General features: G+C 40.0%; 2 protein-coding genes across 2 annotated transcripts; one reads left to right on the forward strand and one right to left on the reverse strand.

Moving 5' to 3' along the window:
- The first annotated feature begins 9004 nt into the window (after positions 1-9004).
- bnip1b (BCL2 interacting protein 1b) lies at positions 9005-14185 on the forward strand. Its single transcript, XM_026181495.1, has 6 exons — positions 9005-9134; positions 10531-10623; positions 10745-10836; positions 11082-11189; positions 12075-12193; positions 12291-14185. Exons 1-6 carry the CDS (start codon positions 9051-9053, stop codon positions 12485-12487), a joined length of 693 nt encoding a protein of 230 aa, XP_026037280.1. The 5' UTR covers positions 9005-9050; the 3' UTR covers positions 12488-14185.
- stc2b (stanniocalcin 2b) lies at positions 14117-19744 on the reverse strand. The gene is made up of 4 exons (XM_026181494.1): positions 19497-19744; positions 17573-17715; positions 15273-15484; positions 14117-15029 (listed from the first exon to the last, which is right to left on the reverse strand). The coding sequence occupies exons 1-4, from the start codon at positions 19630-19632 to the stop codon at positions 14696-14698; spliced, it is 825 nt and encodes a 274-aa protein (XP_026037279.1). The 5' UTR covers positions 19633-19744; the 3' UTR covers positions 14117-14695.
- Positions 19745-27942: the final 8198 nt, after the last annotated feature.

The raw sequence follows: 27942 nt of genomic DNA on the forward strand, positions 1-27942 counted from the left end.
GAATTTGACAAAGCTGAATTCAGACTGGCGTGACGTGAGTCTGCTGATGATAAAGTTTGTGTTGTGTGACTGAATAACAGCTAGTGCTACACACACACACACATATAGATTTTTTTACTGTTTTCCGTTCCGTCTAAAAAGGGAGAAATGGTGCTTTTTCTGAAACTAGAATGACGAGTATCCATGATTCATATTTGATTCTTAGACTAGTTGTAGCCTAATGACTTGCTCTCCCCTTACCGTCCATAGCTATTTTCTTAGTAGTGATTCAGTTTTGTAAATAAACTATAAGTTAATATGTATCTTCTAAATGTTAAATATATGTATAGAATACTCTATCTTATATGTTTAAAAAAACCGAAAGCACTTTGTCCAAAAAAGAAAAAAAAAAACAAAAACAAAAACAAAAAGAAAAGAAAAGAAAAGAAAAGCATTTTTTTCTCTTCCATTTGCTGCTAAATGGCCTGGCGTGAATGCTGCAAGTGTACTTGACGACTACTTGCTTGGATAGGTCTATTGCCTGACTCTGCTAGGTCTGTAAACTAGCGAGGGGCAGGTGTACGACCTGACGAGGGTTAGATCTACACATTTCTGGAGCCATGACATGATATGAGCGCACAAGAGCGTACCATTGCATGGCTTTGGGAAGCCCAGTGTCTTGACAGGATAGGTCTATTTCCTGGTCAGGGACCGAGTGAAAGTATGTTTGTGGTCTTAAAAGAAAACAAAAATTATTAAAAAAAAACCTTAAAAAAAAAAACAAGAGGGTTTTGATTCCAGGGCCCCTACGTTGATCTTGATGCTGACCCCCTTGGCGTCACGATTCATTTGCCTTCAGTAGAGGTTTCCTATGGAAAAACTGATTCTGCTTTGGCTTCCTCTTCAGGGTGATGTACAGTGTAGACACATTTCTTCAGAGAGCTATATTGTTATCATTTGTAAACTGATTTCTACTTGTGACTTATTGAGGAGGAGGGTTTAGCCTGGGGCGGCCAGGAAGAGCTTGTTTGAAAGACGTTGCTCCCGGCCGCCTTGGGGGAAGTTACTATATCACTGTACTGTATGGCAAGCCAATTACAAATGGAGACTCAATCCGGACACTTATTGCCTTCTTAAATAACTTTTCACACACAAACAAAAATAACAACATGGCAGACAAAGTCGGCTGCCCAGAGTGGGGGGGGGGGCCTAACATTGTTCTGCCGATATGGTAAACAACAACAACAACAAATCAATTCAGCCTGACTGGCTCAAAACAACCTTGACTAAAGTAGCAGACGTGATGAAATGTATCTGAAAGAAAATGACTCCAAAGGTTTGAACTGCTTTGGAAGCGATGCTTTCGGGTATAATTTCATCCAGGTCTGGCAAGGGGTCAGCAGTGGTTGAAGGGCCGCTGGTTGACGGCCGGCTGACAAGAGAAGCGTGCGTGTGTTTTGCTGTCGATCACAAGGCTGGTTACAAGAAAGAGTCCTCACAGGTTTTTACATTTAACAGAATAGGCGCAAGCTGTGCAACTTTACATTCAAACCAGGAGACTCTGTGGCATTTTAACAGTTAAGGAAATGAGTGAAAATCCACGCCAGTAAAACTATTCCTTTTATTCTTTTCTGTTTTTTTTTAAATTTTTATTTCTGATTACATAAATCCTATACAGTCAAATATTAAGCTAATAGAGTGTGTAACTTTGTGCTACTCTTGTCCAATAAAAGCTACGTGGATCCATAAAGCTCTTCTTCAGCAAATCAGGGTAATATCGTTCTTCTATCTGACATATGTGATGACATATATAAAAATCAAAAGAAAGTATATTTATGTATTCCAATTATTGTCGCCATTCTTTACTCTGTACAAAATATTGTGCGTACTGTATGTGTGTGAGAGAGAGTGTGTGTGCGTTATGAATCGTTAATGTCAATCACTATGGTGCAATGCTCTATAAAAGTTAAAAGCAAAGGCCAACAGACTTGTTACAAAAAAACTCACAAAATGTCACCGTTTTGTCCAAATTTGGTCTTCTTGCAAACACAATCTGCAGCATCTTCCTCTCTGAATGGTTTCCACTCTGATTTCCAGTCGTGATCCAGCTGGGGTTTGTCACATGGTGCTGATTACGTCTCGTTGTCCCGAGAAATGCTACGAGGATTTATAAAAAAAACAAAAAAAAAAGGCACCCGTATTCAGATGTGTTTACAGAAAACACTCCGTGTGACCATTTCATTCAGTGTAACTATGATCAGATCAGACTTCCGCCCAGATCACTTTCACTGACTCACTGTCGGACCAATCAGAGGAAGAGTTGTACTGTTTCTTGTTTAAAACAACAACACCGCTTCTGTGCTATCGACTTGTATGATCGTTATTGTTAAGCGTACCAATACTTCTTTTGTAAAAGCCAGTCTCACGGATTTGATACCACCGCTCAAAGCCACAGAGGTTCTGTTAAAGATCACGTGGATGTAGCTTCATTCAGAAAGAGCAGTTTTGAATGAGTGCAATTAAGTGCATAGAAGTGCTCTTGAGATGATTTTTAATAGGGTAATGCTTTGTTTTACAGTGTGTAATAATTTCCAAAAAAATGTCCAGTTTCCTCCAGTACAGCTTTGTGTAATTTGGTGCTAATTCAGGAGAAAGTATTGAAATCATAAACTTCCAGTTATATTATTGGAGTCCAGCATGTCAGCTCAATGTGACATTTATCTATAGCCAGAATTATAAACAGTGATTATTTACTTGGACTAATCAGTTTGTCTACATGTAAACTCTTTTTTTTAGGTTTTGCTTCGTGCTCATCGTCTCGGTTTATTGGCTGCAGTAGATGGCTGTCTGCTGCAGCCAACAACCGGTAGAGACCAAAACAGAGCTACAAGGACAGTCATGTGACCAGTTTTTCTTTGTTTTTTAAAAAAAAAGATCTTATTGTTCCCCTTTATTGGTACCAAAGTACATATGGTAATTGTTTCCAGGAAGCTTCTTACCCTGTAAAATAGACATTACCATAAAAAATCATTACAGGAATAAAAATGTTAAATGACCTAACCTCGGACTAGCTGTGCTGTCAGGTCTAAGAGTCTGGCTTTGAGGGTTTTTTTGTGTTTTGTTTTTTGGCATTTCAAATGTATATCCTGTCTTGTTTGAACCCTTGTTGCTTGTACAAACAAAACAAAAACATGTACTACTACCCTCCACATTTTCCCCTAAAATGAGAACGCAGCTGTCTCTGCATGGCGATTCCCTGCATAGCGCTGAGAGAATCAAGTCTGTGAGTTCCTCGCAGATCGGGAAGAATTCAGGAAAGGGTGTTCATTGTCACAAAGTTGTTGCATGGCTTTTTGGGCTCTCTGTACGCTCTGTTGTATGATTTCATACTTGCTGCTATTGAATGAGCACAAAGAGACATCAGATTTTGGTTTAGGGTGTCCATACCACAGTTACAGTATATTTATACCACACATACCTGTTGGGGTTTTTCTTTTGTTTGGTTGGGTTTTTTTTGTCCCCCCAATCTTTCTTTTTTCCCTCCCTGTGGCAGTTAAAAGACCAACAGCATTACTCACCTTGCACTTGGTTTGTACACTTAGAAGGAAAAAAAATATTTTGAATATGATGCCTGCTGAACCAGGTGCCTTAATCAGTTATATGAGAACACAAATCTGCACCTTCTGTCAGTCTGGAGGGGGTTTCCCTACAGAAACCAGGGACTGGGTTTCCCAAAACCTAAACTTGAAGTTCAATAATGAAATGAAAACCTCATCTGAACCCTAAATCAGTGCATTTTATACAATAGTCAACCTAAGAGGCAGATGAGAGCCGTTAGTCATGTCTCGATCGTAGAATAGCCTTGCTGAAGAAGAGCAGAAAAGACAACCTGTAAATTGAATTGTTTTGGGAAACCTGGTTCTGTTTTGAACTCTTTCTCTGCCCACTATGCCACGTTATCGTGTATTCTGCATTGGCTGCTGCTGCTATCACCGCTGGTGTGTCCGCGTAGAGAAGAGCAAACTTCCACTGTGTCTGAGACAGAGGGAGACTTGGGCCTGCTTTTTACCTAGACAATTAAAATGCATTCTTCTTCTTCTAAGGTTTCGACACAGAGCACTCTGTTGCTACCTTTTGAGACCTTGTCGAGACAGGAAAAAAAAAAAAAATCCCAAATAAACGCGAACTTTCCATTTCTTAACTTTGCTATAATGAAGTGCCAGACCCTCCTTGAAGTCAGTGTTGGCACTGAGTCGCAGGTTGCGAATGAAGCGACAAACTGAGCATGGAGGTACACTGTGGTGCTAATCTGTCAGTGGCTGGGTGCTAACATGGCTGTGTTAAATAGCTGTATTAGCCATATTATTCCTTCTGTTGATGACTCTGGTCAGTCTTGTGTTTCTGACTTCTGACCTGCTGTATGCTGATATAGCGAGGTATATAATTCTGCTGCTGCTGCTTTGCTGATGAATGTAGACTAGTCTTCCTCAGCAGGATCATACAGACAGACGAGCGTTTGGCAGAGCTTTTCCTGTTGTCTCAACAGAGGGAGACTCTTTGTCATCAGGATCCAGAAAGATCATGAATGTCGTATCTTTTAATGGCTGCTGTCCTGCTTGTGTGTTTCAATCTTTTTTTTTTTATTATCAATATGGTTTGATATTTATGCTCTGACTCTATCAAATGTTGCACTTTTTTTCCCTAAATTATATTTTATTGTCATTTTCTCTGATCCCAGTGTTCTTGCCATTTCTTTATTTATTTGTTCGGTCCTTTAATTTAACAATGCAAGGAGACAGTGATTGGAGCTAGACTTTAAAGCTTTCCACTAAAGCAGTCTTTACCACAAGTCAGAGACTTGTCATGAGATTCACAGATCTTAATCAAAGTCACAATGAAACTAGAAACTGTTCATACAAAAATTATATATATTTATTTTTTTGACAAAGATCCAATTAGTATAGAAGAGAATTGGGACCACTGGAAACAATCTTCAAGTTTTGACTGGGGAAAAAAAGAAGAAGAAAAAAATCAAAATCATGAGCAAAAAGTCTGGAAAAAAAACTGGGAAGTATATCTTAATTTTTTCCCTCAACCTATTCTGTAAATAGCTTTTATGTACACACCTGTAATAGCATCTAGAGATGTAAATGTCACTAACTAATGCTCAGTTAGATTTAAATAAACTGAGCTCACCTATCACAAATTGGAAAATAGACACTTTAACATAACGATTACAAACTTAAAAAAAGTCAAATGTGAATCCAACTAAAATTAAGGAATTGTCCTATATTAGTTATTACTTACAAATATTTACTCTTTTTGTGCAAATAGAGTTATGATTGGTGTGACTGAGCTTCATGAGATATTCTCTGCTGACATGTACCCAGACATCCTCTTGCATAATAGTCTAATAATGACTCCCTCCATTAAAGGAGCATTGCAACCATTTTTAAGTTGTAGATGATTTGTTTTCTTACTATAACTTGGCTGAGAAGTTTGATGTCACTGCAGCCAGCAGCCAGTTAGCACAAATACTGGAAACAGGAGACAAAGTAGGGCAGTTCTGCCAGTACTTTATAGTCACAAATGCACGTTTGTTTTTTAGGTGATATAGATATATATGGGGACTCTCTTTTGGCCAGGCAACCAAAAGAGACTTCAGATGTTTGCTGTGATTAGAGATGGAGACTGAAAATGAAACTTTAAGCAGATTTAAGACTGAAGGTGGTCTAAGGAGATAAAAATAATTCATTATTTTCTAAGTAAACCGGTCCAAGTCAGACTACAGTTTCATTGTGAGTTTGAATTATCGCTGTCTGTGGGGCCCATGAAGCGGAAGTTTAATAAGTCCTGAGAAAAGCTCGGTGGGTCACCAGACTGAACCTTGCCTTTAGGTGACTCTTTGGTCATGACTCTGGGCTGAGGTTCAGGTGCTCCACCGCCACGGAGCTGAGGTCAGGAGTTGGCTTGTTTGCGGTCTCTAACTTTTGGTGGGGAAAATTTAGTTTTAAGGAAGTAAAACTTTACCACTGCGCCAGAGATGTTTTGCCCCTTCTAGGTGCTTTTTTAATTTTAATTTTTATCAGAAGGGCTTTGGTTCGCAGTTGTCTTGTCAGGGAACCCCTGAGATTAGCCAGGGGCCACTAAAGGCTGGTGGGCAGAGACCCCTCACCTTCCCCTTTGCAATGAATGATGGGGAAGGGTTAATCTCCTCTTCCGGCAGACTGATTCAAGCAAACAACCACCCACACTTAATAATAATAATAAAAAAGAAAACCCCTCTTTCTATTTCTACATACGTCCAACTCATCATCCAAACACTGCAATGATTTACATCTCCTTCCAGACTTGCCAAAATGCATGAAGCAAGAGACATTTACCGAAAAAAGACGGCATCTGTTTGGTTACTATTCTCTCTTTATAAATTTTAATAATGACAGACAGACGGAGGATTATAATAGGAAATCCATACAAGTCCAAACATGTAGCGGATGTGGAAGGTATCGGCCATACTGAGCTCCACAGCTACATGCCATTGTTACGATGCTTCTGGTCTTGTATGGTATTTGACTCGATCAACAGCATGGGATCTTTCTGTAGTTAGTCCTGTGTGTGTTCCTCTCCCCAGTCTCAGTAGGAGGGCTGTACTTCATTGCTAAGTGCTCTATAATAGATCTCTTGGTGATTATAATTTCATAAAGAAGCAAAACCTGCAGAAAAAGTGTATCCTGCTGAAACTAACTTGATCCTCTCTTTAGCAATGACATCTATATTTGTAGTTCACATATATGCCTGTTCAAATACAATATCTTGACAGTTGCTATATTTATGTTGTGTAATAAATGTTGTGCTGGGTTTATACTTTTGTTTTGACTAACTTTTTGTTTAACGTTGTATTTTTATTTTTTATTTTTTCTCTTCTTGGAGGCACAGTGGGTGGCTTTATGCACAGGCATGGAAAAGTAAAAGACCTTTATTTTATTATTATTATTTTTTGGTTTGTACTGTAACAGCCCGATTCTCTTTCAGAGCTTCTGACAGTTTTTGTCTCTGGCTGCTCGACATTCTGCAGACACCTGCCCTGAATCTCTGTTGTGTAATTGTGCCTCTCTCTTTATTTTCTGTTTTTCTTCTTCTCCTTCTTCTTCTTCTTTTTTTTTTTTTAATCGTTTTTCTCTGTTGTATCAACCAGGAGTTGGTACCACAGCTCTGCTTGTAACCATGTTTGTCTGATTATGTTTATTGATTTTAATATCAAAACAATAAAACCATTAGCACCCCAGTCTGAATCTTGTTTATTTAACTGACCGAGTGTGTGTGTGAGTTTTCCAACCTGATTTTTATAAATGATTTTTGAATTTTTCGTCGCTTAAAAATGTATTTTAAGCAAATGAGTTCATAAAGAGTTCAACAAGATATGCAGGAGAGCATTCCTGAGTACACAACAGATCCAATATTACAGCAGCAGAAGACCACACCAAGACTACAATCAGCATGGGCTCACTAAAATTGCAGCATAAGTATTTGGTGCAATCAGCATGAAAGCATGGATCCACCCTGCCTTATATCAACAGTGGCGGTGCTGTAATGTTGTAGGGGATACTTTCTTGGTACGCTATGGGCCCCTTTGTGCAAACTGAGCATCATTTAAATACTACAGCCCACCTGAGTATTATTGTGAGCATGTCTATCCCTTTACGATAGCTGCTCAAAACTCAGATCATCTCAAACTGGTTTCTTGAACACGACAGTGAGTTCACTGTTCTCAAACCTGCAGCAACTGTGTGACGCTGTCATGTCAGTATGGACCCAAATGTCTGAGGAATGTTTCCAGCACAATCTATATATAAATAAAACGGGATCATTCAAGCGAAGTGAAACTTAAGATCTTCACCAGTGTTTCTGGTTGATTTTTGAGTAATGCCATATTATCTCCTCCACAAGTAGTGCCTGTGAAATGGAGAGATGCCTTTATCCAGCCAAAGAGAACCACTGATAGGAACACTTCTGCTGATGGCTCTAAATTTATTTTTACCACCAGCAAATGTCATTGGGAGACTGCAACTGAAAGCAGACAGCTGCTTCTACTACATACATAATTTCCTTGATTCTTTTTTAAAAAATACTTTAATATAATTTGATGCCCTACATGTACACCGCAGTGGTGTGTGGGATGGCGTCTCTCCCCCTCCCAACCTTTTCATAATGAAAGAAAATGTTTCCCAAAGCAACAATGTGGCTCACTGATGTGTTTATTAGGTTTGGACACATTCAGAAAAGGGCTGCATCTAAACAGGAAGTGCTTATGATTAAGTTCTATTCATGGTTTTATTGTCTTTTGTATATAACAGTATGGAAAAAGACCACATTAAAATAGCTCTTCCACTCTTGTATTGTACATATTTTGCTGGTTTGCTGCTGTTTAGACAAAGCACAAAGTCTATCAGAAAAAGGGAGAAATTTCTGTCTGTGTCTTTGTGTCTATTATCTTGACAGGGTTACTGCTGGGAACACGGATCAGACATGGGCCTCCTTTTTCCTTTACAGGATTTCCACAAAATTAGCTGGTGTAAAAATGACACAAGACCCCCCTTTTCAGTACGTACTGTTAATACTAACACTTAGTAGAAAAGTAATAGTACAGGCTCTATCCATGATGTTAATAAAAAAAAAAAGAGTATATTAGTAACAGCCGAGGCTGAATTAATTTTAGTAGTTTTTTTTAGTTAAAAATGCCACTTTTGACTCTCTAAGTATAGTTTATATATTACAAACTTAAAATTATTTAGTGGTTCTGTTTTATATGATGTTTAAACATTTGAAAACACATTTAAATTTCAGTGTGGATCCTGTCTGTCCAATAAGTAAGGACAAAATTATAGTGGAAGCTGCAGAATGATAAGTAACTGCACTTTTTTTAAAGGAATTATAAAATCCTATTTAAGTATTTTTTTTTGTTCCATTTTAAGTAACATATTTATTTATTCCACGGATAATTAACATCCGACTACCGTTGGTCCTTCGTCTTTACCTCTTTTGGACCTCCAGCTTGCCATACAAAAACAACAATGGCGTCTTCTGCGGATGTTCACGTCCGAATTTGCGCACAAGAAATTATCAAATATGATCTGGAAATTAAAGCTCTCATTCAGGTAAGGAATGAAGAACGAGCGCCTTGTTTGTCCTTTCATCCTGAGCCATTTCTGAACCGTTGGTAACTCTGGAGAGCTGGCTGAACATGCGCACAACAGGTCTTCAAGTTGAGCTAAGAAGAAGCTAACGTTAACTTTCCGACAGTCAAAAGACACAAAACATTCTTGATTTTGTTTATTTTAATTAGGCAAAAAATCATTCCTGAGACAGTTATAATACTTTTGAGTAATAAATCTCTAATTATTCAAATAACCGAGAGAAGAAAATGATCATTTATTATCAGATGTTATTTAAAAAAATATTTACGACGCACTCTTTGTTTAGTTCTGCGTTCGTGATATCCTAATTAGTAAGGGAAATTAAAATAAGTTAAAACAAATTGTTTTAGAAAATGTAAATAATATGAATATAAAAAATATATTAAGTTTTTTTTTTTAATGGAGAAAAATGTGCTAAAATTTATACTGTATATCCTGAGCCAGATGGTGGAACGGCTGTAAGCTGAGAGACACCTGCCCTATCAAAAAGTGACCGCCAGTGTTTCTTTGTCTAATGTCTTTGGTTATATTGCTAAATAGCTCTAGTCAACAGGATTTAAAAATGGATTTCATATATAAAGTAATAAAAAATGACATATTTTGCAAGTATTTTTATGGTTCTACATTACATTGCAATCAATCAAGTCCTTTTGGCCATTTAAAGTATCTTTATACAGCTGTTATATTTGTATAGATTTCTGCTGTCCTCTTGGCCAGATCATCACTGACAGCTGATGTCCGTTGGTGAGGGCCAGAATGTAGAACAACCACTAAATCTCTTTTCACCACAGCAGGCAATTACAGTGCCACATCCCCTACTTCCCCTTTCCCTCTCAAGACCCCGAGTTGCTTTGAACTCCACCACTTGGGGGCAGCAGCTCATGTGTAGTGGTGGACACACCATTTCTCAGCCACCTCACACTCTGCTGCAAACTGCTCCACTGCAAGCTGGAGGTCATTGCTCGATTCAACCACCAGAACCACATCAGCAAAAAGCAGAGATGAGATCCTGAGTCCACTGAATTTGACTGCCTCCACCTCTTGGCTGCACATAGAAACTGTCTTCCAAAAAAACTTGTGAACAGAATCAATGATAAAGGGGCAGAGCTGGTGGAGTCCAGGATTCACAGGGAATGAGTCTGACTTGCTGCCAAGCTCTCAGTACACTATGTACAATGACAAAACACTTTATAACAATGGACCAGATGTCTCATACTCCTAAAGCACAAGCTCCTTTGCTCACACAAAGATTTGTGCATTTATGAATTCACATGATGTATGTCTTACTCGATGTGATATAATTATAAAATATAACTAATACATTATATTTAACTCAATGTGTGTGTGTTGTCTGTAGGACATCAGGGATTGTCCAGGACCTCAGTCTGCTCTTGTGGAGCTCAATGCTCAGGTCAAAGAGAAATTCAACAAGCTGAGGCTCAGAATTCAGGTCAGGCCTCAGCTACACATCCACACGGTGCTGCATCTGACAGGGTTTTTTTTTTTTTTTGCTTAATATTGGATCTGTGTCATGTGATGCCATGATGTTGTTGTTTTTTTGTTTCTTCCAGGATCTGGAGCAGATGGCCAAAGAGCAGGACAAAGAGTCAGACAGAGTGGCCATCCAAACAGAGACCGAGAGCCAATGGAAGCAGATGCTGAGGTGTTTAGACGCAGACGCACACAGACACATCTAAAAAAAATAAGCCTGTGCAGCACCAGTCATTTTATTTTCCCCTTGAATCACTTGCCTCGTGTCCCAGTGAACATGTTGTTGGTTTCTGTTTTGTTGCGATGATAATGTAAACTGGAAATCCAGACACAAGCGAGCACTTAAGATGGAAAAAAAATCTAAAACAAAAACTTTCAGTCTCAAAATTGTTTGCTTTTTCTTGTCTGTCTTGTCAGCAACCAGACAGCGTGGAGAAAAGCTAACCTGGCTTGTAAACTTGCCATAGACAACATGGAGAAGGACGAACTGCTGCATGGTGAGGAAAACCACAACACCAGACAGAGGTAAATATAGTTTCTGCCAAGGCTCTGCTACAGAGCACTGTACTACGAAGACAGTTCAGTGTACCCCGAGTTTGTTTGCGTTATGTAGATTCCCGTACTTCTACACCTGGTTAGAGCTGCTGATATGCAGTCTGAACTTTGATCAGTGATTTTTGTATACCTGCAGCCAAACAGGAGGAAATTAATGTCACCTGTATTAATTTACCTGGTTTCTGTTTAGCTGTAAAAGGCTGATGGGGTATTATCGTTACCCTGCCGGGCAGAGGCATCGTACACACCTTGAGAACAAGGCTGCTTAGGATTTTCAAACTGATACCATAGTTTCTGTCAGTAACTTCTATCCTCTACTTCCTGTAGTTATTACCATTACACTGTTTTCTTTCTGTTTTTAAGCCCAGGCCACCAATAATATTTCTGTTTTACACAGATGTGTGTTTATGTTTATGGAGTGTTATCAGATGAATCGCAGTATGACAACTATGTCAAAACAACAGCTAATCTGCTGTACACTGAAATACAGATACACTTGTTAACATCTGTAAAACTATCTTTTGTCTAATGTCTGTGGTTTAAAATGCTTTCATGAACGATTATTAAATAAGATTTTTTTAATTGTTGCTTTTGGTAATTTGTGATTTAAAAAAATTGATTAAAAACTGGCACAAATGAACCAAAAAAGATAAATGAATATAAAAATAGAGTGGCTAGTTGCACTGGTGGTAGAAACACAAGGTTCTAAACTACTTAATGAGAAAAAGATTCCTTCTAGTCTCCAATAAATCACTTTAATATAATCTAATAATAAATTAGGCATGTCAGAACCCATCTGCAGTACTTCACCTGCTCTGTTCTGTGTGTGTGTGTGTGTGTGTGTTTTTGTCTCAGGAAAGCAACCAAGGAAAATTTAGTGGAAACCAGCAGCAACATCACAGAGAGTCTGATGTCTATCAGCAGGATGATGTCTGAACAGGTGAAGCAGAGTGAGGACACCATTGGCACTCTAGGTAAAAATCTAATTTTATGTTTCAGTCTCCTGTCCACATTTCCTAACCGATCCTCCTAAACCCTTAATGCCTTTAATTCTTCGTCCTCCTTATTCAGCCACCTCATCCAGGACGGTGCAGGAAACCAACGAGGAGTTTAAAAGCATGACAGGAACCATTCACCTGGGCAGGAAGCTCATCCTGAAGTACAACCGGCGGGAGCTGACAGACAAGCTGCTCATCTTCCTTGCACTAGCCCTCTTCTTTGCCACCGTCCTCTACATCCTCAAGAAACGTCTCTTCCCCTTCATTTAGTCGGCCGCCTGGGTCTGTTTTTCCTCAAGGACGTGGGGACTGGCTTGGAACGAGTTAACACAGTGAATTGTAGGAGGTATGAAGTAGAAGCATGAACCACATGGACTCTTAGAAGCAGCACTGAAACTGGACTGTAGCACACAGAGGCGGCGTGAAGTGGGAACGTGTTACTTCTTACATATAATATGCAATATGAAGGGTTGGAAAATATCTGAAGCTCAAGATCCACTTCAGCAGTGAAAGGAGCAAAGTGAGTAAAACTGACATCCAGAGTTTCATAGAAAACATTAAGAAGCCACAGCCTGCCTCGAGTAGATATGGTTATACAATGTATTGTCAAAAGTTTGAACGCATGTTGCAAATGGTCACAGTTGAAGAAGGGATCTGCTGCTTTTTAGCCTTTTCCTTGATGCCTCACACTGCCTCCCTGGTGTTACAGTAAGGACTCTGTTATCCTAATGTGACCATTTCTATCATTCTGGATGATGGGTCTTTTTCAGAAAGCCTGAACTTGAGGAAATTCATGTGTTTACATTGAAATTTACATTAAATTGAAGTAAATACAGAGAGCTTAAAGGTTCAGATGCTCATATTTGCCAAATTGTGTGCAGTTTTTGAAATGTTGATACCTTAAAGCACACTGTAGGTTTCACAATGCAATAAGACAGCATCTAAAGATCAGCAGCCTGTATGCTCATGTAATATCTCTTTGTACCCCTTAAGTCCAGCGTAAAAGGAAGAAAAGGTAGTCTGTGATTCTGCCCTCATGTCAGACATGTTGAAAGGTTGGGAGTTAGAGACTAAAGCAAGGGACCACTGGAGGCTTGTTTTAAGCCTCGATTGCTGCAAATAAACAAAATCCATCCAAAGAGGTGATCTGCGTGATAAAATGTTTCAGCTTATGCAAAATATTCACGTCCTCCAAGCAGAGGGCAACCTTATTTGAATTCAGCTGGAGCTTCACTTTTACACAGAGATGGGAAGAAAAGAGGGGGACAGAAAAGTGAGCAACATTGTAGGACTCCCATCTACTCCTGTTGAGTCATGGTTGGTTTCTGAGCTGTAGTAGTATCTTCTGACTTAACCAGCCTTTAATTCTACAGCTTAAGAGAAAAGCAAACAAAAAAAAAAAAAAAAAAAAAAAAAAAAAAACCCACAACCCCAAAGCGGGTTGCCCTCCTAGTGTCCAGTACCTTTAATTCAGAACTAGTCAGGGTCATGGTTGCAAAATGCACCAACCTTTGTTTTTGTTTACTTTTGTTATAAAGTGTGAATGTGCTCAGGAGTGTATTTAGTGTACATTTTTTTTAACCTCATGCCTTCCTTCCAAACTACTGAACCAGCAATCCAGTGAATGATTGTTGCCCTGAAAGGTGTCAGATTGTGTGAATGTTGAACAAAAGCCCCGTGGGTTAGAGTTCATTTAAAAGTCTCAAGCACCAGCAGATGTCTTAAAACTCAAAATATCAGTTTTAACTGCAGTGCTGTTAAAAGACTTGTTCAACAGGATAGGACTAATTTAAATAACACTTCTGTTTGTTCATCAGTATCACTTTATTTTAATAAAATTCAAATAACTGTTCAGAGTTTGTGATCCATTGGAGGAAAAAACCAAAAAAAAAAAACCCCACAGCATTCAACACCAGAGGTCTGTATGAAATGTGAACAAGTGAACATTAAAAATACATTTCTAACACATATTGACCTATGAGTGCTTTCCTTTCTGCACACTGTGCCTCATCTGTTTCTCCATGGTACACAATATGACTTTCTCCATAAATACAAAAGCAGATTCATAACTCTGTTCCTAAAATGTTGTGATGCTGTGTAAAAGTTCAAATTGAGCAAATGTTTTTCATGAAACAGTAAAGTGTCCCAGTTTAAACACTTGGTAGGTTTTCTATGTTCAATACTGAATAAAATATAATGCATTCTAATGGTATTTAGATTTTACACAGCGTCACAACTTTTTTGGAACTGGGCTTGTAAACAGGATACTGACTTTGAGCCATGAGCTACACTTGACCTACTGATTCCGTGTGTGTACGTCTGATGCTGAGCTGCAGTGGTCTGTGAGATTGAAGTGAGGTAGATAATTGTTCTTCCATCCTTAATGGAGCACAAATGCCCAGCAGATTGAATAAGTTATGATGCATTACTACACTGAATACTTTTAGCCACTACTGCTAGTATTATAGAATTGTGTACTCAGTTTCCATCTGTCTGTAGAGGAGTGACACTGGATTTCTCAGACACAACTGAATCTGGTTCAGTTGTGTTGTCTATATGACTGAGCCCATCCTCTGGTTTAGCCTCTGTTTGTTGCTGCAGGGGTCCCCCAGCAGCGATAGGCCATGGTGCACTGGTGGGTGGGAAAGTGCTTTGGTTGAGGGTATCGGATTGGCAGAGGGGGCAGTTTCCGGCAAGGCTGCTGCAAAGCGACCCCCAGTACTGCTCGCATTGTTCACGCAAACGGCGTCCGACCCACGTCTTGACCTCCTCTCCGCACTTCAGCAGGAAGTTCGTCAGCTCCACGTATGGCCTGGCAGGATGCGAATACATCAGGGTCATCAATAAATACTTGGCTGTTTTGTCCAAATGTACATTTAGAAAAAAATGTCACTTACAGGAAGTGCCAAAAACAATAGAATGTCCCAGTTTTATTCATTTTTCCATTTGAGCAATTAATGACATAATTTTGAATGCATTTATTTGTACACATATCTATCAAAACAATAAAATTGTGGCTGTTAGTAGTTAATTTGTGTGAGTTTGTGTTTCTCACCCAGGGGGAAACATTAGGTGAAACTGCACCAGGTTTTCCACGGTGTCCATGTGATCCCGCAGTGCCAGGCAGAGCTGGTGTTTGGTGTAGCACTCCCTCTGAAGCACGCACACCATCTCCTTTATCGCCGAACACCGCCGGCTGATGCAGCTGAAACGCTGCCGCAGCCCCAATGCCAGGCACCGCAACGTGTCCTTCACAAATGCTTTGCCCTGCGAGAAAAAGGAGAACAGTGAGTGGACGATTACAGGGAAACCTATATACATACACACGATTCCCCCCCCCCCCTAATGTTTTATTGCAACCATGTTTTTATTTCCAATAGTCTTTTCTATCAGATTCAAAGACTTCTATTTAGTTTTTTATTCTATTATTGATTTATTATTTATGTCCATGTTTGATTTATCATCTTTTCAGTCATCTATAAAGTACTTTGAGTTGGTCTAAGTTCTATGAAAGTGCTACGCAAACAAAAACAATTTGTGACAGCCTTAAATCAAGGGGTTTACCTGAAGTACTGTTTAGGAAATAAAACCATTTTTATACACAGTCCTTGATTTTTAGAGGCTGAAAAGTAACAATTTTAAAATAAGGAATTTTTATTTTATTTTTTAAGTAGTTGGATTAAAATGGTTTGTAGTCACCGACTGTGTGACGTCTAGAACCATCAGACATCACCAGATGCTGCATTTCCTCCCTTCAGATGGTACGTCAGTCCTATACTGAAGCCACCTTCAGTTTAAGCTCATTTGTGGCTCTCTTTAATTTCAGTTTTATCTTCAGAGGCTGAAAACCTGCTGACTTGAAGAATATCCCATTTCTTTGCATTGAAGAACTCTTGTGCTGAATTGCTAACGCTACAGCTATTGCAATACTTTTGTTAAATCCCTTGAATTAAAGCTAAAATCTACACTTGAATGATTTGAAACCTGTGGTGTCCAGAGACCAGAAAACCAAATGCTCTGTGAAAAACATTAGTTTTTGCTGTATGATCTTTACCTCACAATATAAAGTGCCTCAAGGCAACCGTCTTTGTTATTTGGTACCATGTAAATAGAACTGTATTGAAAAATAACTTATGACTTACAGAGAAGGGGTGAGGTTAAATAAATGTCCACTTCTTCACACTCCTTTTTGAGTATGTAAACTAAATATCTTGTAATGCATTTCACTTCATTTTTGTATACTTTAAAAGGAATATTTTTCCTAAATTACATTCTGTACACTGTTGGAAGTTCTAACAGACGCTTGGGGTAGGCTCTGAAAGCCAGACTATCCTCATCCACTTTTACAGTAGAGAGCGAGAGAAAACAAACCACAAAACCAAACCACAACATGTTGACAGCCTGGCACAAAAACCGTTTGACCTCTGTGGATGCTCTACATAGATCTTCATGACAGCTGGTGAACTCGCCCAATCGTCAGTGTATTTGGCCAACTGCTCAACTGGAGTAAGGTCATTTGGTGCTGCTAGCGCATTAGTACAGTATGTGAGGAAAAACAGATATAAGAGGGTGGCTGTGCATGTACAAAGACAAATTTGAATCTGCGAGTTAAGCAGTGAAGAAAACAGAAAAAAAAACAAAAACACGAACCTGTGGTGCCGACCTAAACAAATTTCAGATTGTCATCTATACCCTCAACAAGTGCCCCAGCAATAAGTGGTGCACACTAAGAGAATGGTAAAGGCCTAAATGCTCAACCCCTACATTGAGGGGATCCGGTGGCTCTGTAATGCTGCGGGGGGCTTTTTGCTGGCACATATTGGGTCTTAGGGGGATCTGCAAATCTCTACAAAATTCTTCTGGGTGATCATCTTTATCATGTTATGAAACATGAAGCCCTGAAGAAGTTTCCTGCAACACTTTATCCTTTAATCCACGACCATCTGTATCAGGTACATTCACTCAGAGATCTTCAAAGAACATCTTCTGTTTCTGCTCAAACTGGGGACACATTAGGCCTGCATCATTTTCTCATACATTTCTATTCTAGTAATGTGGACAGGATGTTCCTGTTCTCTCCTTTCACTTCCCCTCTCACGCTGTGCTGTAACTGTGCTGCCATGCATAACGATACACTGCTTCTTATACAACAAGCATTCCTCACAAATGACCGCAATGATGGAAGGGATTAAATGAAATAAAAACACGCATCCAGATATGCCTTCTCCAACCCTGCCCAGGCAACTTCTGAACTTCCCCTCAGCCTGTCAGTGCCCCGCAGGCGTAACGACACAACTGACTTAATGAGTTTATTTTGAGTGTGAATGAATGTGAGACACACTGGCTTATCCTCACCTGCAAGTCGTAGTGTCCAGCGTTGTGCAGCAGAGTAAGACATATGTGGTCCAGCCCTCGGATTTCACAGGAGTTGTTGCTCAAACACTGAAACATCCCACAGCCAACATCAGCTGAACTCAACAGGCAACTCTGGAGCTCCGCTACGAGACACAGTGAGAGATCAGCATTAACTTTCCAGGTGAATGTATGTGCCAAATAATATAATATTAAAAACAATACACATCCACTGTCAAGCCTCAGACCTTTGGCCTTCACTTTTCAGAAATTAGTATTGTGCCATACTGCAAATTTTTCATATCAATCCAACACAAAGGAAATGCAGGGCCAGTAATAATAATAATTTTAACTTAAACAGGCAGCTTATGTAGGGGAGAGGAGTGTGTCATGATTTAGTAGATGAATCATCATCCATTTGCAAATTCTGATCACATTTTAATGACCGCTAAATTACTGTGTTTGTTTATTTCCCACAATAATTAAACAAAGCACACCTTTCAGCTTTTCATACATTTTGACACTCATGTTTTTGGAGAGGTATACATTTTTCCATTTCCAAAACAAATAAAAATGTATTAAAAACAATTCACTGGGCTACATACTGAACTTAAGATAGAAACAAAGTATCGATCCTGTCGAGCTAATATGGATCCACGTTGGTATCGACAGTATCATGTTTGGATCGAGCCCCTCAACTATCAGAAACCTATTTGTAAGTGTACAGAATGTAAATATGAGGATTTAGACATTTAAATGTTAGATAGTACTTTTTGATCAGCTTTCCTTACAGATTAGACACAAAAGCACAACCAGAATTCATACATAAGGCACACTGTCGATTTTTGAGAAAATGAAAGTATTTTAGTGAAAGGTTAGAGTCCGGAAAATACAGTATATGAGTTATGTAAGGTAGTTTGTTTCGGGCCAGGAGACAGCACAGTTTCACACACTCTTCATTTTGCACTTTATGGCGCTGTTGTAAATGGTGAAAATACTAGTGCTAGTTGCACGGCGTCAACACGTTAACGAGGTAACCGCTAACCGCAACGCTAACGCGTTGACGCCGTGCAGCCCCACGCACGGGGCGATCCGCGGTAACTCGTTAACGGAGACTTGTCGCGTTAATACAGTTATGGCGTTAACCTCATTTTAACGAGTGTAACGCTGCAGCACTAAAATAGTAATCTCCAAATGTTCTCTTTTTACAGACCAGCGCCTCTTTGATAGCTGCCGCGTCCATCTTGTCGTTAGCTGCAGGTGAAGCGATGGGGGAGGGGGAGTTGTGTTAGTGAAGGAGAGGCCGAGTAACACGTAGAGAGAAAAGCGAGACAAACTTGCAGTTCCATGAATATAATTATAACGTAACAGTCTATATAAACGATATAGTCACACAGCTTATCTCGTATAAAAATATATCGATATATTTTTTAAAAACTCGATATATCACCCAATCCTAGCTAGAAGCATACTTTAACGGGTAAAATTAAGTGGCAAGCCGTCTTGGCTTTATGAATATGAGCTACAAGCATACTCTGATGGGCAAAGTTAAGTGGCAAACCGTCATACTAACTTAACTTTGTGCTGGAATTACTATGACAGCAGAAATGTGCATAAACTACTTACGGTAGGACGTGTTGCCAAAGGGATACAGAGGGAATGTGCATGGACAGGGTCGAACCACCGGAGTCGCGCATTGAATTACAGTCACCAACAGCACAGGAGGTTAGAGAGGCGCGCACGGCCAACAGGTTGTCTTACAATGAGATTAAATGTGCAATAAGGGGGAGAAAAAAGTAGCACCCCTCAAGCTCTTTTTTAGGGCCAACAAGGGCCTCGGGCATGTAAAGTTTTCTTCAAAATGCAGTTTCCGACGCTTAAATGCGACCGTTACACGACCTGTGAAAACTTGCACGTGGCGGCTCACCTGTGCTCTGCAAAGAGAGGCGCCTTCTCATCTGGCTCACTTCTTGCTCCAGAACATCATGCTGGTCGTTGGTCAGCACATGACACACCAGCAGCAGAAAAAACACAGTGGAGACAGCGGACGCGTTCACCGGCATCACTGAGGTCGAGTCAGCGTATGTGCGGTGCTCTTTTCTTCTCTTCTCTTGGTAGAAGTTCGCGCAGCTAGAGCTCGAAGCCTTTGAATAACTTTACTCTGTGACGAGGAGATCGAGGCTATATATATGTAGAGCCGCAGGAGACCGGCGCGTTCACGAAGGCTGGAGCTTGGGTCTCCACCAATCACAGCCTAGCGCCGTGACCGCGCAGCACTTGCGCAGCTGAAGGTTTATCATTGATGAGAGTAAAAGAGGAACCTCCACCCCCTCACCCCAGCAGAAGATCCATGAATTTGAAAACAAAAAGAGACAAGTAGTGATTTCGGGGGTTTTTTTTGGTTTCTTGGTTAAAAAAAAAACACACGAAGAAGGACCCACGGAGGACAGAAATGGGATCAGGCAGAAATGGGAAGGATCACGTTGAGCGAACACACAAAAGAAAGTGAATCCCATTCCCATCAGCTCTCCCCAGAAGTGAAAATGTTCTTATAGAGGCCGCTTGTTCCTCCAGAGTCTGCGGGGGTGTGTTTGACGGCTTGCAGCTGCTTTCTTGGCGAGGCGCAGAGGCGTGCAATGAGGAACGTGTCAGACGCGCCCGGGCTGCAGCACATTGAAAGAGCACCGCGTTTTTCCAACTGTGAGGAAATCCTACAGTTTTCCTACATCATATTAGCGTGAAACAACTTCTGCGTAAACACGCAGCATTTTTATACTAAACATCCAGGAACACTTTCACACGCGAAATACTTAATCTTTTATAGATCTCTCAAAAGGCACTAAGAAGCAGCGCAGGTAGTATGACCCGTTGTCCAAGCGGAGTGGGCTGCTGAGACTGCACAGCAGCCCACTCCGCTTTTTGAGACATTGTCCCACATTGTGATGTGTTGATCTATGGCTCCATCTTTACTGACAACCAAAGAAAATGAGCAAACAGAAGTAGAAGTACCAGTGCACTGCAATAACTTCTAAAGTAACAGTTTTAGAAGTTCTTTTAATAGAAAGTGAAAATATAGATGTGCACAAAAGAGCTATTGCATAGCCTCCATTTACATTCCCAAGACTTCAAGTCAAAACTGATCTAAAGTAAAATATAGTAGCTATAGTTAATTCTCCTTCACATCTTTGATACTAAACCTATAACCTGCACAGTTTGTGCATGTTAGGAATATCAGACCACCTTCCAGTAATCGCTCCATATTATTTCACCCTAATGTCACCAAAGACACTACTGGAGCTGGAGGCAATACTTAATGATTAATTTGAGAATACTTAGATATTTATCTGTGTGAGACTTAGTTACACATTCAAGTGTTGTTGCCACCTATTATCAAGTTTTTTGTTTGCTTCCCGTGAACAACTGGCCAATCAAAATTGGGTCAGCAGAGACTCAACTAATGTTTGATCAACTATTAAAGAACAACTTCAACTTTTTAACACCTGTCAGCCTAGAAGAAGCAACTTTTGAAACTTAGGGAACAAAATAACTGGGTTTGCATCAGAGGTTAGTGAGGGCGGTCTCTGCCTATGCAGTCACCCTTGGAAAAACCCACCAAATATTCAACTTGAGGTCAAACCACAACTTTATTGAGATAAACTAAGGTGTCTAGACTTTACATTAAGAGAACAGGCAAGGTCGTCAAATGTCATTTTGACATTGGGGAAAGAGTTAAAGAGAAATAAATCCACCAGCACTATCTGATATCAGTTAGAAAATAGCGCCAGTGCTCATATCATGTAAAATCATTCAATATAGCCAGACCCCCTTTAACACTTTATACCAACAGTAACCATAAGCTCGTGTTATTTGAGCAGGAAGGTGGAGGAGAAGCCAAAAAACCCCCAACGTGTAACAGAAAACCTGAAAAGCTGAATACATACATGAATAGCCTGTCATTCACAGCAGTCATGCCCTTACTTTTAAGCCTTGATACAATTTAAAGAAGTGAGTTTTAGCTGCACACGAACCTGCAGAGTTAACAGACGTGAACCAGTCAGAGTAACTGCAGTGGCACCTTTGCATATGCATGTTTAAGAATGTGTACAGCTCTCTCCTTTTACATATATTTTTGCAAAAACTTTCAGCTGTCAGGACAGATTTTTTTCCTACAAAATCATCGTGGCCAAATAGATTCGCAATAATTGTAGTAAAGATTAATACTACAATATAAAAATGGATATGGATGGATATCAGGAAATCAAGGAGAACCTGTGCAGTCCTGTGTGGATGCAATTTGGTCTAAAATTTGTTGGACAAAGGAAATGATTGTAGTTTTTATTTACAGTGGCTTGCGAAAGTATTCGGCCCCCTTGAACTTTTCCACATTTTGTCACATTACAGCCACAAACATGAATCAATTTTATTGGAATTCCACGTGAAAGACCAACACAAAGCGGTGTACATGTGAAAAGTGGAACGAAAATCATACATGATTCCAAACATTTTTTACAAATAAATAACTGAAAAGTGGGGTGTGCGTAATTATTCAGCCCCCTTTGGTCTGAGTGCAGTCAGTTGAACATAGACATTGCCTGATGAGTGCTAATGACTAAATAGAGTGCACCTGTGTGTAATCTAATGTCAGTACAAATACAGCTGCTCTGTGACGCCTCAGAGGTTGTCTAAGAGAATATGAACACCATGAAGTCCAAAGAACACACCAGACAGGTCAGGGATAAAGTTAGTGAGAAATTCAAAGCAGGCTTAGGCTACAAAAAGATTTCCCAAGCCTTGAACATCCCACGGAGCACTGTTCAAGCGATCATTCAGAAATGGAAGGAGTATGGTACAACTGTAAACCTACCAAGACAAGGCCGTCCACCTAAACTCACAGGCCGAACGAGGAGAGCACTGATCAGAAATGCAGCCAAGAGGCCCATGGTGACTCTGAACGAGCTGCAGAGATCTACAGCTCAGGTGGGGGAATCTGTCCATAGGACAACTATTAGTTGTGCACTGCACAAAGTTGGCCTTTATGGAAGAGTGGCAAGAAGAAAGCAGTTAACAGAAAACAATAAAGTCCCATTTGCAGTTTGCCACAAGCCATGTGGGGGACACAGCAAAAATGTGGACGAAGGTGCTCTGGTCAGATGAAAACAAAATGCAAAACACTATGTGTGGTGGAAAACTAACACTGCACATCACTCTGAACACACCATCCCCGCTGTCAAATATGGTGGTGGCAGCATCATGCTCTGGGGGGTGCTTCTCTTCAGCAGGGACAGGGAAGCTGGTCAGAGTTGATGGGAAGATGGAGCCAAATACAGGGAATCTTGGAAGAAAACCTCTTGGAGTCTGCAAAAGACTTGAGACTGGGGCGGAGGTTCACCTTCCAGCAGGACAACGATCCTAAACATAAAGCCAGGGCAACAATGGAATGGTTTAAAACAAAACATATCCATGTGTTAGAATGGCCCAGTCAAAGTCCAGATCTAAATCCAATCGAGAATCTGTGGCAAGATCTGAAAACTGCTGTTCACAAATGCTGTCCATCTAATCTGACTGAGCTGGAGCTTATTTGCAAAGAAGAATGGGCAAGGATTTCAGTCTGTAGATGTGCAAAGCTGGTAGAGACATGCCCTAAAAGACTGGCAGCTGGAATTGCAGCGAAAGGTGGTTCTACAAAGTATTGACTCAGGGGGCTGAATAATTACGCACACCCCACTTTTCAGTTATTTATTTGTAAAAAATGTTTGGAATCATGTATGATTTTAATTCCACTTCTCACGTGTACACCACTTTGCGTTGGCCTTTCACGTGGAATTGCAACTTTAATTTAAGCAGTTTAACAAAAGTATTTCATTAACTGTTTAGGAACTATGAATATTTTATTACACAGTCAGCCATTCCAGAGGCTCAAAAGTAATCGTACAGACATACAAACATAACTGGATTGTTTTAAAAGGTTGTTTGAAAATCATTTGCAGTCATTCTCTCCCTAAACCCTATATCCAACGGACCAATGTCTTTGTGAAAAAAATTATAGACCTAACTGTACGCGCCCACTCATGTGTGTCTGTGCTATGAGCCATAATTTATATTTCTTGTTAAAATATTAAGCAATTAATTTAATTCCTAAAAAAAAAATCAGATGGTACATTTTGAATAAAGACCAGCCTCCGATGTCGTGTTTTTCTCATCTTGCACTCTATTTGTTGTGGTTAAATGTTTTGACTCGGAGTTTCATCAGAGTCTCCATACGAGCTAAACAAATACCTCATCTCTCTTACTCTCACTCTACTGCTCAACTACTGGCAGCTTAGCTTCATCTTCACTGCATTCAAGTGGCCTTCAGCAGGACTGACTGAGAAACATTGTGTGTGCGTTGCAGCAGGAGGTCAAGGAAAAAAGGACAGAACGTGTGTGTGTGTGTTCATGCAGGGGCCCAGTATAGGAAGACATCCTCTCACACGGGGTAATATTTGGACATTTGAAGACTATTTTCATAACTTTTCAAGCTGATTCGGCCTCCCACAACTTGTGGTGACCACCCACACAATGACCCTTCACTGCCAACAACAAACATGCACACTCGCATGTTCAAAACAACACCAGTGCACACACATCGCTGTGCAAATAGTATGTATGCAGGGCCTTCTTGTTCTTGCACTCTCATGATAAACACGATACATGTCTGCCTCATTGCATACACAAATCAGACTCACTACTAGATGTAAGATGTTTATGTATGTGTTTTGTACAATAGGTTACAAAACTTGGACAACTTCAGGGATGATATAACTGGTTTTAAATGTCCCAAACCACAATGACTGCATTTTTTAATTTATGTCACTAATGTAGCCATAATATAAATCAATAAAGTCATATTTTCAGCCAAAGCTTTTATTTTTAATCATTATTGTTTCATCAAAACACCTTAAAGTGAGGTTAGATGTTCCAGTTAGCTCTACATCTCTGTCGTGTTTATCTTCTTTTGCTTTGATTTCTACTAGATATCAATAAGTAAACATGTTTTTTTTTATGATTCAGTTGAACATCTATAGATGATCACACGTATCACAAGTACTGTATTGATAGACAGGAGGATGGCGGAGGATGACCAATGGATCTTACACAGTGCAAACATACACATGGTGCAAGCGTGTGGATCAGTCACCTGCTGAAAACAAGGAGTAAAATCAATAATATTAGCCGCAGTGACACACAAACACACTCACACACTACGCCGACTGACTGACTTTAGGATTAAAGCCAGAGTTCATCGAGGATTTCAGAGTGACAGGGCTTCTCTTCAATGAAAACTGTAAGCACAAGAATCCCAGAGGAAGGGACACTGCTGCATAAACTTGGATGCTGATGATGCACATGACAAAAAAACATGTTTGAGTTCTTTTTCAATTTTTGCTCCTATAGTTTTGATGGTGTTTTTCCAGTACAGAATAACCATTCATGGTTTATGTATGTACCACACATACACTGCTGCATTTTTTGGCAACGATTTTCAATTAACACAACCGATTAGCAGTATAAATGTTGGGAATGGTGACAGCCCGTGCACAGAAGACTATAGTGGACAAAAATATATTAGATCCGTAGTGGTTTAGGACTCCCAAAGAGAACGAATTGGAAACAGTTTCGATAAATGGTAGGTGGATTAGTTCTTATATAGCACTTTTCTATTCTACCTGAGCACTCAAAGCGCTGTCCAGGGAGAGTTTTGAAGCTACGGTTTAGAAAAGTTCAGTAACTGTCATGTGTTTGAATATTGTTTAATTCCTGAGTCTGTTCAAGGAAACCTGAAACATTAAGCAGTTGAGGACGTTCCCAAGGATGTCACAGTCTGACGTTTAACATTAAGAATAAAAAGATATTGCCTCCCCGTCGGGGAATCGAACCCTTTAGCTAAACGGCCTAAACCGTTTCCCATTCATTCTCTATGGTAGTGCTAAACCACCACGGATGTAATATATTTTTGGCCACTACGGTCTTCCGGCGCTGTTGCGAGTTTGAGATGCGGCGGCACTTTTAAAAAATCTCCTCTTTTACGTTTCGGGAGAGAAAACGAGTAACTCAACGCTCGCAACACATCCCAACGCTCCTCATTCATTGATCAAAGGTAAGAAACGTCGTTTGAAATAAGAGTAAACCAACAGAATACATTTACAGGTGTATATTACAGGTAACAGGCGTGTTGCGATTGCATTTACGAAGCATCCATCGGTCAGTTAAAGACGTGGGAGTTTATCTACTGTTGTAAAGTGGCACGGTAAAAAATGAATGAACGTGATCCTTAAATAAATTGCGTGTTTCATTGACGTGTTTTGCCAGTAAATAAACTTTGTAGGTTTCCGACTGCTGTGACACTGACATTACTATAATGTGGTACAATTAAATAACCAATAAGTGTCTTGTTATGAGATGACATGCTAAATGACTGAACCTGCTTTAAAAAAATGTATTGCTTTCATGTTGTAATGGTCAGTCACCTTATCAATGCGAAAGTCTGTTTTGATATCTCTAACATGAGCAATGCCCACTCGTGTATGAATAAACACGATAGCTTAAATACATATATGTTGTTAATCTACCAGCAATTCTTATGTGCCATGACTACTAAGCAGTTACCACAAATTTTGCAGATATGCCAATAATCATTCAACCATGAAAGGTTTTTATTTACAGACAGAACAGTTTGTTATACCTGGAGGAAAAAACACTTTTATCGCAAATGTTGTCAATGTTCTTTCAAATTGAGTCTCGTTATTGTTCTCCTGCATCCTGCTGTGTAAACCCAGCAGCAAGATTATAACCTGAAATGTCTTTGTTTGTGTTTGGAATCAATTTTGTTTAATATAATTGTTTATTTTTTCACTGCTTATCAAGATGCAGAAGAAAGTTGCGCCATATCCAGGGAAAATCTCTGTGGTGTTCCGCAAGGGGCCACTTGGATACCTTCTCCAGGACCCGTTAAAAATGACCCCAAACTGCAGGACAAGTCTGCACCTGTGAGGGAGGATGCTGTACATCAGAATGCTCTGACTGTCATCTATCAGAGAGGAGGGGATGAGTCTGACATGAAGGAAGTGCAGGGAGAGTACATGCTGCAGTTTGGAAAGTATAAAGGGAAATCTTTCCGGTGGCTTCTGGGGAAGGATGTCGGGTACACCATGTACCTGATCAAAGATCTCCAGAAGGAAGAGGCTGCAGGGACCTCTGTGGAAGAAGGGCATGGCAAGGAGAGCTTGCATTCATTTGTACAGTATGCCCTCAGCTTTACAGAGATAAAGACTCTTCTGAACTGCAAGACCAGCAGAGTGAGTGTTGCTGCAGAAGCCTCTGAGGATGATCAGCTGGTTGGCTTTGGCTCACGAGCCAAGAGCACCTGGAAGGAGATTCGGGAGTCTCCTTTCTACGAGGCAGAGAGACAAAGATGGGTGGAAGAAAAGAGGAAATAGGGGAGAAACTGTTGATATTGTACATATAGGGCTGCTCAATTAATCGAATTTTAATCTCGATTACGATCTGGGCTTTCAACGATCATTAAAAAAGACTGAGCCGATTATTAGCCCCTCCCTCATGCTTTACTCTCGCGCTGCTCCGTGTGGCAAATCGAGAGCACCTCTCTGCATTTCGAACACGTGTCACAACAATTAAGAGCAGCGGTCCCCAACCTTTTTTGCGCCACGGACCTGGCAGTTTATGCCCGACAATATTTTCATGGACCGGCCTTTAAGGTGTCGCGGATAAATACAACAAAATAAAACTAGTACCAGTACCGAAAAAAAAGATGATTTATTCATAACACATGTGAAAAGACCAAGGAAAACCGAGTAAACGATAAAAACGATAACAAAATAACGCTGAAAACCGATAAAAACCCCTGAAAACACCTGAGCCTCAACTCTCGCGGCCCGGTACCAAACAACTCACGGACCGGTGCCGGTCCGAGGCCCGCGAGTTGGGGACCGTTGATTAAGAGGACCCGAGGGAAGCTCGGAAAGCTAAACAGAAGTTATTTGGAGAGGAGAGTGACTGCCGTTGGTTGAAAAGAGAGATAAAACAAACTTCAGTGGTGTGGAAACATTATGGGTTCGCGGAGTCAGACGTGGATCAAGCAGACATAGTGTGTAAACTTTGCTACGGTGTCGTAGCTGCACCACAGAGCAACACTGCAAAGTTCACTAAACATAGATGTTTACATTTTTCATTTATTTTTTATATTGCAAACATTTGCACTGTTATCAGTATTTGCACACTATTTTATATTATTTTTTGACAATCTTTAAAGTCATTATTCAATACATTGTTAAATAAATATCGTCAAATAATTGAGATCTCAATTTCAGTGAAAA

Source organism: Astatotilapia calliptera, chromosome 10 (assembly GCF_900246225.1).
Source record: "Astatotilapia calliptera chromosome 10, fAstCal1.2, whole genome shotgun sequence".
In the NCBI taxonomy this organism is placed as follows: domain Eukaryota; kingdom Metazoa; phylum Chordata; class Actinopteri; order Cichliformes; family Cichlidae; genus Astatotilapia; species Astatotilapia calliptera.